Raw genomic sequence first — 14,380 nt, forward strand, 5'->3', positions numbered from 1 at the left:
AACACATAATAAGTGTTTAGTATAGTATTAGATCGCAACCGTTCAAATATAACAACTCATTAAAATATTTATGTATGCATATCATTGTTTTCATAACATCTCATCTTAACATTATGTACTTATACAATCATATTTATATAAGCTTACACTACAAAAAATATTGTTGTGTAAAATCGTGTTATAAAACATTTTTATTGTTAAATCTTTATGCAAATACTATATATATTATCAAAGGTTTGGATTTTGCATTTAGAAACTTGAAAAGAACACCCTAAACACTAAGTCGTCGGAATTCCGTCGGAATATACCGACGGAATGTGTCCGTCGGAAAATACTGACGGACACGTTCCGTCGGAATTTCAATTAGCCCGGGAGAACCAAACCGCTTGAAAATTTTCGCGAATCGGCATTTGGTATATTTTAAATATACCGACGGAATACCGACGAACCCGTGTCCGTCGGAATCCACGGAAATAAAAACCCTTCTCCTTTCTTCTTTGTTATCTCCGCGGCCTCTCTGTCTCCGAAAACTCTCCGGCGATTTCGGCGATTTCGGCGACTCTCCGGCGATTCCGGCCTCTCTTCACCGGCGAATCCTCTCCTCACCCTCCTATCTCTTCCCCAAACCCCAAATCATGTAAGAATCATCCCAAACCCTTTTTTTTCAATTGTTTAGGGTTTTGGAAGTTGATCTCGGATTTTAGGTTGTTTGATTGAACATTTTAGGATTGAATGGATAGTTTAGGATATATAAGTTAGGATTGTTGTTTTAGTTTTTTTTGGAACATTTTTTGATTTTTAAAAACGTTTTTTGATTTTTTAAAACGTTTTTTTTTTATTTTTAAAAACGTTTTTTGATTTTTAAAAACGTTTTTTGATTTTTAAAAACGTTTTTTGATTTTTAAAAACGTTTTTTTGAAAAAAATATAAATATTTAACACCATTTTTCTTCATTTATAAATTTTAACAACATTTTTCTATATTTATAAATTTTTTATAATTTTGTATATATATATATATATATATATATATATGTAAATCATGTATAGTAAAAATTTTAAAATTTTAAAATTTTTATATTTTTTTTTAAGTTTCCACTAATAAATATTTAACAACATTTTTTTTTTAAATATAAATATTTAACAACATTTTTCTTCATTTATAAATTTTTAACAACATTTTTCTATATTTATAAATTTTTTATAATTTTGTATACATATATATATATATATATAAAAGGTTTAATAGTTTTTTTTAAAACGTTTATAAAACCTTTTGTAAATATATAAATGAAAATATGTTTGATGGGTTAATTTTTTTTTTTTAGGGCCGAGGATGAAGCCGCCCCGCAGCCCGTCTTCGACGTAGTTCGGTGAGCGGTTCCCGTGCATCGGTATCGTCTCATGACTCGGTTCCCGCATATATTCCCGCTCCAGCTCCCTCTGCCCCTCACGCTGCCCCTCACGCTGCTGCTCAACAGGATCCGGGGGTCATGCCGGTTCATCTATTGGTTCAACAACCAGGTCGAGAGCATCTCCCGTTTCTCCAACTCAACCCACGACGAGGCCATAGCACTTGGTTAGTATTTTTTTTTATTTGTACCGTTATATTTTTTGCTTTAATTAACTTGCTAACTTGTATTTTTTTTTAAAGGTTCACCAAGTCGAAAAATGGCATTAGCCGGAGCATCAACCAGATGATGTACTCCATGCTCCGTTTTGGATATCCAAAGTGGAGTGTGATCCCTTCCGACGAACGAGAGTTGTGGTTTCGTCAGTTTGCGGTATAGTAACCCTTCATTTTTTTTAAAGTTTTTACATTTTTTTACATATATTTACTTATTAAATTGTGTTTGTTTTGTAGCAAGAGTTCAACTGGCACTCCGATCTTACGGAAACAGTCCGTAAGAAATTCAACGAAAAGGCCATGGACTCTTACACAAAGCAGATAAACGCGTGGAAGACAGTTTGGCAGAAGAACAAGAAGCCACGGTTCATCAACGGGGGGGTGTGGGAGCAGTTGATAGCTCATTGGGAGAGGGAAGACACTGCAGAGACGTCTTCTAGGAACTCCAGGAACCGGAAGAGCGATCGTGGCGGGAAAGGTATGTATGTGCACAACCTCGGCGCTTGCTCCATGTCTACTAAGGAGGATGAACTTGTAAGTTTTTTATTATTATTTATCTTTATATTTTTTAAATAAATATTTTATATATTTTTTGGCTAATAATGGCGGTTTTTTTAGATCGAAGCAAATGACGGTAATCCCGTTGATCGTCTCCAACTCATTAAGGTGGCTCACACTAACAAGACGACGGGTCAAATTCAGGACCCCGTGATCAGAGGTGTAGTTGATTTGGTGGAAGCTGAGATAGTTTCTCAATCTCAGCCTCTCTCTGATGACGGCGACTCCACGGGAGCTTCAACCAACCTGTCTCTATTGCAAATAAATGAGATGGTTGAAAAGGTAATTTTTTTTATTAATATATTTTTTTTATAATGTCGATTACTTACTTGTCCATATTTACTTACTTCAAATATTTTTGTAGGCGGTTCCTAAAAGGAAAGGAGGCCGTTTAGTTGGGTTGGCCCGTCGTGCTTCTTCGTATCCGGCATCTTCTTCGCAAGCTCCGTATGCCGATCCGATGATTCTCGAGGAGCTACATGACAAAGATGAACGGATTGGGGCATTGGAGGAGCAGAACACCACTATCCTTTCGGAGAATGCCACTATCCGTTCGGAGAATGCCACTATCCTTGCTGAGTTGGCATCCCAGAAGAAGTTCAACACCGAGATTTTGCAGAAGCTAGATCGTTTGATGTCTTCGAGTTCATCTTAGTTTATTTCGGCTTTATAAAACTTTCGGAATGTTTTTTTTTCTATTTCGGTTTGTATGAATTTTAAACTTTATGAATGTTTTTTTCCTATTTCGGTTTTTATGAATTTAAATTTTATAATATTATTAGTTTTAAATTTCCATTTTTTAAATTTATTAATATCAAAAAATATATAAAAATGCAAAATTAATTTGTAAAAAAAAGAGTATATACCGACGGACAACGGTCGTCGGAATATACCGACGGACATATATCCGTCGGAATTTACCGACAAACTCATTTCCGTCGGAATATACCGACGAACGTGGTTCGTCGGTATATTCCGACGACCGATGTCCGTCGGTAAATTCCGACGCCCAAAGTTCGTCGGAATAAACCGAGGAACTACGTTCGTCGGAATTGTAGTTTTCCGATGAACTCTGGTCTCGTGTAGCCGCATCGTAATATCGTCGGAAGTTCGTCAGAATGACGTTTCTCGGTATTCGTCAGAAAGTCGTCGGAATTTCTGACGAAATTCCGACGAATTTTTTTTTTCCGACGAAACGATACCGACGGACGGGTTCGTCGGAAATTCGTCGGAATAGACCGATTCCGACGAATTTCCGACGATTTCGGCCATCAGAATCCCCCTGTTTTCTTGTAGTGTCTTTTTCATCACCAGATATGGTTTCACGTTTGTGGCCCACCCGACGTAATTTTCGCCAGTTATTTTCAGGGCCGGGAACTGGAGTTTCTCGATGTTTGCCATTTGTAATTCTAAAACACAAAATAATAATTTTATTAGAACTTCATAATTAAAAACCGTTTACATTAATCATACAAGCAATTACAAGGAGAAGCGATGTAAAGCAAATTAAACCGATATTCATCTTAAATTCACTCGGAGTAAATTCTCCAACGAATAAAGCATAAATAGAAACACAAATAAAAATGGCACATAAAAACAAAAGTGCGCGAATCATCTTTCTTGAAATGAAAAATCGGAGGAGAGCGATTTGAAATTTTTGAGAGAAGATGAAATGTTTTGGATGATGAAATGGAGTGAAAATGAGTTGTTTTTATAGATGAAAAACACTGTTCATAACCGTTGGAGAAAGGGGAAATTTTTGAAAAAAATTCTTTGTGACCGTTGGGGTTAAATCGAGTGCACCAAAAATCAGTCTGAAAATATCGTATTAAACGGTCAATCAAATCTATAAAATTTCATAAAAGTAAAAAATTATGACAATAAAATATTTATGTTATGACAACAAATCATGCGACGGCTCAGCCGATCAATGCAGAGTAATAAATAAATTATACGGCGGCTCGGCCGACCAATTAATAATAAACAGAATATAAGGCGGCTCAGCCGACCAATAAATAATAAACAGAATATGAGGCGGCTCGGCCGACCAATAATAAACTTGATATAAGGCGGTTCGGCCGACCATTAAATTAATTAAATTACTAATAAATAATATAGGCGGTATTCCGGCCATTATAATATGATATAAATAATAGTAGAGGCGGTATACCGACCATTATAACAGGGTATAAATGATACAAATAAATTTTACCGAATCGCAGAGTGATCGTGCTGATAACGTGTTATAAAAAGAACTGAAATTTATTTGTATCGCAGGAATTTATATAAGGGCAAAATTTTATACCCGTAGAAAATTATAACACTGATAGAAAGTGTTTATCTGAGAGAGAAGGGAAGATTGAAGTGTTATTTTGAAACGATCGAACTTGATCTTATATATAAAGAAAAAATCTACTGTGCAAATAGTACAGCGGGTCCCACATCATTTATAATTTCAACTTATGCGCGAGCTGTGTTCTCTGACTTTCATAACACTTTTAACATATAAAAAAGCATGATAATTTTTTCTGTAACGAAGTAGAAATTAGACAAACAAAACAATAAAGGCCTCGATGATTAAGTTTTGCCGGTACTATATGAAAATGAAAACACATGGTGACAGCACAAGATGAGGGGTAAAACAGCCATTTAGTATCATTTATTTTTAAAATATAAAACTACAACTACTCTATTAGTTGGAGGCGTTTCCCGTCTTTCTACCGCCACATATCTGTATTAGTATGTATGGTTTATGCGTGATTGAACAATTGTGCAAAGAGCAATTTCGTGAACAAAAAAAAGTTGAAATTTTCAGATTTGAATCTGTTTTTTTTAGACTTATTCTTGGGTTCACCCCCTAGGTGAACCTAGAGGTTCACCAACCAATAGGATTATGTTATTTCAAATTTGATATCTTTTATAAAAGGAAACAAAATATTGTCAAGTTATATTATATTTTCAAAGTAAAAAGATAAAAAAATATAAAATAAAATAGTAGTAATTACAAAAAAAAAAATTTAACGTCGTCAAGAAAAAACTAAACCTTAAATCCTAATCCCTAAACCCTAAACCCTAAATCCGAAACCCTAAACCCTTGGGTAAACTCTAAACCCTTGGATAAATCATAAACTCTAAATCAAAAACACTAAACACTAAAACACTCAAGGGTTTAGGATTTTAGTGTTTAGTGTTTTTGATTTAGAGTTTATGATTTATCCAATGGTTTAGGGTTTACCCAAGGGTTTAGGGTTTACCCAAGGGTTTAGGGTTTCAGATTTAGGGTTTAGGGATTAGGATTTAGGGTTTAGTGTTTTGCTGACAACGCTAACAATATTTTAGGAATTTTTTTTTTTTTTTGTAACTATTATTTTTTTTTTACTTTTTTATTTAAAAACATAATATAACTTGATAATATTTTGTTTCCTTTTTTAAAAGATATCGAATTTGAAATAATGAAATCCTATTGGTTGGTGAACCTAGAGGTTCACCCTAGGGGGTGAACCCAAGAATAACTCTTTTTTTTTATATATACAAAATCATCCAAATAAAGACTGGATTCAAACTGCATTTACTACACTTTCGAGTTTCTGTTTTGTTGATGAACAAAAAAAAGGAAGCACCTTTGTTTTTTCTACCTCCTCTAAATTTTGCGAATGATCAAATGAGCTCCGTGTTGTGGGAACGTAGTTGCAGCTGGGAAAGGAGCATGAGTATAGGATGGAGAGAGCTCTACACTAAACCTTTGAAGAACCTTTGCCACAAAGAGCTTAGCTTGCAGCATGGAGAAGTTTTGACCAATACAAGTGCGAGGTCCCGAGCTAAACGGCAAGAACGAGAGTCTTCCTTTGGTTGCGCTTGCAACTCCATTGACGAATCTCTCGGGCTTGAACTGTTTCACATCGTCTCCCCAAAGGTCAGGGTCATGGTGCACCAAGAGCATTGGTATTGTGACAACAACTCCTTCGGGTAAAGAGAATTTATCTAGCTTCACTTCTTGTTTAGTTACCCTACATGTGAAGTAAGCTGGAGAGTAGAGTCGAAGAACTTCATGGAGGATCATTGATACCTAAAGATAATGGCCCAAACCAAAAGAAAAGAAAAAAGTTCATATATAAAACAATTTTTATTTTATTTTATTATAGTGTGGTTTAGTAGCTTTAATTTGAAAATGTATACTTACGACTTTCAAGTGGCTTAACCCTTCAAAATCAGGCTCCTTGTTACCAAACGCCTGAGAGATCTCCTCTCTTGCTTTGTTTTGCCAGTCTTGATGTTGGCTTAGAGCAACAAGAGTCCAAACAAACAATGAAGAAGTCACATTCTGACCAGCTAGATAGAAGGCCTTACAGTCATCTATCAGGTCATCAAGACTCAGCCCTGAATCTGGTCCTTGTTCTTTGATTTGCTTTGTATTCGAAGCCAACATCGAGAACAACAAGTCGCTGTCCTTGTCGGCTTGTCTTCCTCGTTTTATCTCCTTAGCTTTTGTCTCAATCATAGATTTAAACATAGCCCTCATGTCCCTTTCGGTCTCTCTCAACCTCTTGTTGAACTTTGTTGGCAAAAATCTGCAAATACAAGAAAACATGAAATTTAATCAGCAAAATTCATTAAATTAAATTATATATATTTCTTACTTTGATCCAGGGATGTAGACGGAACGAATAGCTTGGAGACCAAGATCAATTTGTTCTTGCTGGACTTCGAAGATTTTGATGCCATCTTTGTAGGAATCACCAAAAGAAGCACGAGCAAGCATGTTTCTTGTCAAATCATGACAGTAAGTCCATGAATCAAGTTCCACTGTTCCTTTTGCTGACGCTAATTTCTCCCATTCTTCTAACATATCTTTGCAACTTGAGCTGAATGCTGGAAGTATGCTCTATATCCATTTCCAAAATAGATATCATTTTATTGAAAAAGTCAAAAGCAGTCTCATGCAAAAGTTCACGTATTATGGGATTTGTTGATTATAAACATTTATTTATTTATTTGCACCAAAAAAACATTTATTTAATGATATTTTGGTTAAAGATAATGAAATGATAAATTGGCATGCCGACCAAAAAAGTTTGTGTTAGAAATTCGTGATTTGAAATATGATTTCACCCTTTTGTAACGTGTCTTTTTGGCTTTTTCTGTTCTCCTCCTTTTAGACTTTTATAGTTGTGTTGGATTCTAGTTATTTGCTGACTTTTCTCTGTTTGCTATTTTTTCTTTAAATTAGTATTATTTAAAAATATTTTATTCATCTTAGAAACAATCATTAAATTTATTCTTTAGAAAAATATCTAACAGTAAATGATTAGTGTATTTATTGTATTAAAAACTCTCAACTACCGAGAGAAACAAGTAAAAGACGTTACGCATATCTGACTTTCTTTTCGGAAAACGGGAAAAAGAGAATGAAACTGATAAAAATCTAAAGAATGAGCCGAAAATGACGTCCATGAAGTTCACAATATGTCAGAGTTGAAAAATGATTATAAAAAAGCTAAAATAGTTATTAGAGTCAAAATGAGCAGTGTATATTCATTCTTTCATCACTTCGCCAAAAAAATAAAAATACCTTCAAATTGTCGATACGAAAAGCAGGGTTAAGAATGCTTCGATGTTTGGACCAGTTAGGACCTTCATGATTGAGAAGACCACTGAGGAAAACATGATTGTGTGACCCAATCTTTGGTTTTGGGAAGAGTTCGTGTCTTGACATTATCTCCCGTAGTGTCTCTGGATCCATTACTATCACGTTCGGGTACGGTCCGTACCATGTGAAACACTTCTTCCCTATTTTTTTAGAAAAAGCATTACCGTTTGTTAATTTAAAGTTTAACTAATCTACATATGAAACAAACACACATACAAGAAGAAAAGAAACACACATACAAGAATTGTATATGTATTTGAGAAAAGTAATTTGATAGGATACGCTAAAAAGTGATTGTTTATTATATAACCATAAGAAGAACTAGATATTTCGATTATTATAACCATAAGAAGAAGAAAAGGCTACCAGATTTAGATCTTGATTATGCGATTGTACAATTAAAAACATTATAATATATGCACACAGATAAATTCTGTTAGTCCCTTGCTCTGATGAATCTCTCGGTTAATATCTTTAAAATAATAGAAACCAAGATGATGAAGATGAGCAACTCCAAACCAAATTAATTTAAGAAAATTATGAATCTAACACAAGGTCAAGTCTAGTTGGTTTTACTTAGTTAGATTCACATGTTCTTCAAGTAACTATATATAACCACCAAAAAATTGAGAATTAAGTTAAGTGTGATAGACATACCATGATTTAGAACAGTGTGATGGAGAAAAGGCATCATGCGAGGGAGAAAATCAGCGGTGAGAGGGAGAGGAAGAGAGTGAGCAACTTGATCCATCTGATTACTCTCTCTCATATCTCCCATCAAAATTCTGTAAGAATTTCCAGAAAATCCTTGTTTCTTTAGATATTTCTCCAGTCTCTTTGGCCTTAACCAAACCCAATTCACGGCTCTCCATACCCAATTCAGTATCAAGATCGAAACTCCGATCAAGAGCACCTTTCTTGCTACAATTATCTCAATCATCTATATCTTTTTGTTCTTGATGTATGAAAAAGAGAGAAAAGAAAGGAGACAAGACTATAATGATGATGCTTATAATTTCATCAGTTGACTATATATGTTGGAGGCAGCTGTATTGCGTGAATAGATATAAACGTATAATAAAACTTGTTTATATTACACAGGATAGAGAGAAGATGTATGTAATAAATCGCTGTATGTGCAACTGGCAATGAATTTATAACAACAAGTTCTTTGGTGTAATGTTCAAAAAAAAAAGTTATTTGGTGTATATTTCCAAAAATTTAATTTTGTCTTCCTCTCCTTACGCTACATGCATGTGGCTTTATTGCATGAATATTTGTGTTTTTTTTTTCTTTTTGTCATTTTTAATATACTCTATGATATTTCCATTTACTTTCATCTCTCCTTTTTGTGTTGGAGTCTGTTTTTGTCGTATACGTTAGGGAGAGGAGAGTTCTCACGCAATTCAGGTAGATAATATGAAATTCTTAAAATTTATCAAAGTTAAAACTTAGACAGTAATCAATAAGTGTAAAGTTAATTTAATGGCAGACAATAAATATGAATTCAGGTGGCGTTGTTCTTTGGAGACGATGAATAGCAGTGTCAACTCTTTTACGAAACGCATGTGATATAACATTAATAATTTATATGAGATAATGTTCGTCCAACCATATCAATTAATTTTAAGTTTTAATATAATGCAATTACGCGTAGCCTAGGGTCATTATCATTTACTAAAATCCACGACGGACAAAATAGACCTAACAGCTACAGACGTTGTTGGTTAATTAAAATAGTTATCACGTAAGCTTATTTGATTAGCTAGGACTAGGAGTAGTTTATTGTTTTGTTCAAGAAATAATAAATAGACTAAGCTTAGTGAAAAACAAAAACAAAAACAAAACCTTATCACAACGCTAAACTAATGCGTATTTCTATACCGCGAATACAATTTGTAGTTATAGATTTCAACGTTTTAACAAGATTTTTGAAAGAAACAAAACTAAAAGTGTAGTCATAGTCAGCTCCGACTTTTAGTTGTAATAACGTCTAAAAAGGTAGCACGTTTATGGATGTGTTGTGGTCTAAAATCCCAAATCTGTGTCGTTTGTACAGAATAAAAGGGATTTTGTTGAATTGGTTCAGACAGAATATAACAACTCTTCTTTAAAGCCAGCTGAGAATGTGTTTATATTGTTGCAAACAAACAAAAGTTGGTTAGAGAAAACAAAATATTCCTAAATTTTATTGACTCTATATTAATTATATACTGTGTGAACCAGAAAATATTGACTTTTATATCAGAAAGAAAAACATTGGAAATTCGAAAAAAAATATAATGGAGAATTGAAACAATCACCAGAATTGTCAATTTTAATTAAGAACGAGGAAACTATCTCCTAAAAAACGTGATTCAGTAATCTTAGAAAACATGGATTAAAGCCTCATACCTAGTACCTAGATTTGTGTACATGCATGTTAGTCTGATAAGAATACACCAGTTTTAGTTTCTAGAATAAAAACTGAACAATTAAATATTTTGGTTGTAACAATAAAACCCTTGTAATATATTTTTTGTTGCCAAATGTTCCCTTGTAATCTATATTATTAAAAGAAAAGTACAAATTTAGTAAATTATTTCCTAACCTTAAGTATTATTTGTATTTACCTAATTTAGTTAATTATTTCCTAACCAGATCCTAAACTAGAATAACAAATTAATTACAATTTAATTCAACTGAGAAATTACATAATCCTAACTTTTAGCATTTATTATCTTTTACAAATAAACAAATTATAAAACTTATTACTTAAGCAAACTCATTAATTTAAAACCTTAATCTAAATAACTAATTACTAAACATGAAATAATTAATGTTATATTTATTAGGCAACAGCAATAAAATATGACAAAAATCGATTTAAATATATTAATTTTATATTATTAATAACTAACTAATAAACTTGACAAAATAACCATAAATTCACCTAAAATGATTTGGATATCCATTTACTAAATTTATAACATAATATTGTCTTAAAATATATAGTTATATTTTTTCATTATTTATTAATAATAAAATAAAAAATAAAAGTAACATAAAATAATCATTTATATAATATATAACTAAATTATAAATTTGTATATAAACACATTATTTATGTGTATTTCCATACAAATAATATCCCAATGTAAATTCAATATATAGCATTGGATTTTAAATAGTATGTGAAACAATATTATTATAAATGATCATAATTGAGAAAAAATATCATAAAATTTTGATCTATAGAAAATAAAATTACATTTGCGCAGATCTACAGGTAAAAATGTAGATGATGCAATTGACGATTTAAAAAATAAAATAAAATACTCAATATAAACTATAAAACTATTGTGTTTAGAAATGTGATATTAAACAATTATCTAATTGAATAAAAATTTTAAACATATATATTATCATTTATAAAATAAATATTTATTTATAAAAAAAAAACAAACACCCGCACGAGGTCTAGTTTGTTTTATTTGAGATGTACTATTCTTTCATTTTCACCCTTCTTTAAAAAAATATTTTTTATGAACAAACTAGGGTCGGCCCGCCTACGGGCGGGAAGTTATAATAAAAAATATTTTATTATGCCGAACAGTGTTTATCTTCTTGTTTAAAAACTAATTTTAAGTTAGCACTTAGAGTTTTGATCCAAAAATATTACTTATGATAAAAGATAATTCCATTTGTAGTAGTTTACAATGGTGTGGTGATTTTGTATTATTCGCTTGATGATGTTGCAATTTATTTAAAATGAGAAAGTTATTATTAGAACTGTTGCAACACTTTTGAGAGTTAGATATTTAGTTACCATTAAGAATTCTATAATGTATGTGAGGAAATATTATTTATTGAAAAATGCAATGTGTGATATTTCTTGTGTAAACGAATAGTTTAAGTACTATTTGGAAACGTAAACGGACTGGCTAATAAAGATATAACTAAATATAAAAACTTGTTGAGTGGAGTTTATATGAACTTTTTTAGCCTATCTTCTTAAATCGATCTTCAAGAAAGTGTGTATATTCACTGGTTTTTCCTAGCTTACAACTTTATGCCTTAAACACTTGCACCATTTAAGTGATTTTGATGGGAAATTTCGAAAGTTATAGTTATAGAGAAAGAAATTGGGTGTTGAGAATTTTGTTTACCTATGGTGGTATGCGCTACCCGTATGATGTGATGTATTAGTTTTTATCAGTGATATAATTTGTGTGTAAATTTTCTTTTATTTTCATTTAGTTATGAGTGTGATTATGTTAAACAATCAGTGTTGTCTACATCAAATTTTAGTTATATAACTAAAAACGATATGTGAGCATATTCAGTATAATCGCTGATTTGATTCAGAGTTGAAATGTTTATAGTGTTATAATACTTTTAACACTTCTCTAAATTTAAATCTTGAGCATTATAAATTAAATCGATCAAAATCAAACACAATAGAGAAACCTTGTTGAACCCATGGATCATAAGAGAAACCTTTACGGCTATATAATTTTCGTTTGATAGAGTACTGAAGTTATTTTATCAGGCTGACCGAAGAAATCAATTCTTTTAGCTAAATTGTTGAGTGGGAAAGGTTAAAAAGATTGTTTGATCAAATTGCAAGAGAAGTAAGTAAAAAGTAAGTAAAATGAAATTGGTAAACACGATGTGTGATGTATGTAACTATATAATTGTATTTTTTTTTGCGTGTGTTTTATGTAAGCTTTTGTAAAAACAGTATGTAATAGCGTTTATGGTTTTACATAATGTTAGGGTGTGTGTAAAATTATTAATAGATTGCAGCGTATAACATATTACAGAGGTGTAGATGATCGTTTTTGTTGTATGTTTTTTTATAATTAAGAATCTATGATTGGTTGGTTAGTTGTGAGTTGCTCTTATTTGAGCTCTCAAGAGTGGGAATTGATTCTGATGATTATAATGTGCAAGTTTGGTTTGGGCATTATATGATTGCATTTTGTTACCGTTCATGTTTGATATAGAATAGTTGATTCAAATTTTGATAGTCTAAATCTATTTTCTTTTCTTTTTATTATAAATTAACACTTACATGTATATTAAGTAATTTATAGTTCAAATATTCCAATTTTTTTAAGGTTGTTGCATAGCTGTAAAGAAAATACCTTCGATGTAATCTAGGACTTTTAAAACGCGGTTTGTTTATTTTTTATTAAGTAAATAGCTTTGTTTTTTTCTATTTGTTTATTTATTTTTAACAGTTTTTTAATTTATTTATTTTTTGTTTTTATAAATGAATTATGATATTGTTAAAAAAATTCAATGTAGTTAATTTTATATTTTAAATAAATTTTTTATTTTATGGAACTGAAAAATATTCAACTAAACAATAAAGATGATGAAGACATATAGAAATTGTTTTTTTCTTGCATGTTGTTGAACACCGCAATTATTTTTTAATTGTCTCGAGCTCTCTTGAACGCTGGTTCGGAGCCAAGCATTAAGCTTAATGTCTTGTTCAAAGATATCTCTCCTTCTAGTTCTGTTTCCGATCTATACTTTTGTTTAGGACTACAATTCAACCACTTTACCATTACAACAGATTTTGTTAACCGATGATTCAGCTTCAACTTTGGGCTTCACCTAAAATGTGATAACCATATACCTTAAAACCATTAGGAAGCTCATAACATGGAGAGAGAACACAAACTTCTTGTAATAAATTTCAACATAATAACTCTTGCGAAAATATACAACAACAGAGGAGACTGATTATATAAGGATGATCACAATATCCTGATTTATTTATTAACGGTGTGCTTTTTTTTTTGCCGCTTCGTACTGTAAGAGAGATAAAAAAAAATGGAGTGCTCCTTCTGTAGAAACGATGTAACTCTCTATTTCTTGTTTGTGGGTTGCCGTGAACACAATCAACATATCTGCAAAAGAAATGTAAAAAAGATAATACAGCTTGGTCAAATATAATGTATTCCATTTAAATTAACTTAAATGGTCAAACAGAGAAGAGAAGCAAAGAAGCTAACCTCATTGAGCGAGTGACAAAGAGCTTCCTCTCCCAAAGATGAATAGATAGTAACCACAGTGACGTTGCGGCTGAAGCAACCCTGTAACGGAATGAACCACTCTTCTCTCATATCCGCAAAAATGGCGACCCGTTCCTCCGACTTGTGTCCAATCTGAACCAAACCAGAAGCAAAACTACACACAGCTTCAATCGTCTGCCCGAATGTCTTGCACTCATAATCACCAAATGAAGTTTCTCAAACACTTTCCCGTCTTTGCTAGTCTCGACCTCTCTAGCGATCAGCCTCCTGGTCCCGAGGGAAAACCTGTAGCTGTGGTTCTTGCACGAGATCTCGAAGAGCTCTGGGAGAGTGGAGATGTCTTCCCAGTGAGAGCTGACGGGATCTTTGAACCGGTGGTTCCTAACGGTATGACCTGGCTCTCCACCGACGTCCTCGTTTCTCGTCTTTCTTAGCGTTGCGGACCAAAAGGGTTAAAGCTAGAGGGACAATGACACCAGCAGCGTAAGGAATCATCTTCCACTTCCTGAAAGCAATGGTA

The 14,380-nt window shown here is 32.4% G+C and overlaps 1 protein-coding gene across 1 annotated transcript; it reads right to left on the minus strand.

The window, feature by feature from the left end:
- Window positions 1-6,370: 6,370 nt before the first annotated feature.
- LOC106346729 (cytochrome P450 72C1) lies at window positions 6,371-9,085 on the minus strand. Its single transcript, XM_048758195.1, is given in 5 exon segments — window positions 6,371-6,621; window positions 6,623-6,752; window positions 6,822-7,066; window positions 7,754-7,971; window positions 8,489-9,085. Coding segments are annotated over 5 exon segments (942 nt in total). The 5' UTR covers window positions 8,772-9,085; the 3' UTR covers window positions 6,371-6,555.
- Window positions 9,086-14,380: the final 5,295 nt, after the last annotated feature.

The sequence above is a fragment of the Brassica napus genome, chromosome C5 (genome assembly GCF_020379485.1).
Source record: "Brassica napus cultivar Da-Ae chromosome C5, Da-Ae, whole genome shotgun sequence".
Lineage (NCBI taxonomy): Eukaryota > Viridiplantae > Streptophyta > Magnoliopsida > Brassicales > Brassicaceae > Brassica > Brassica napus.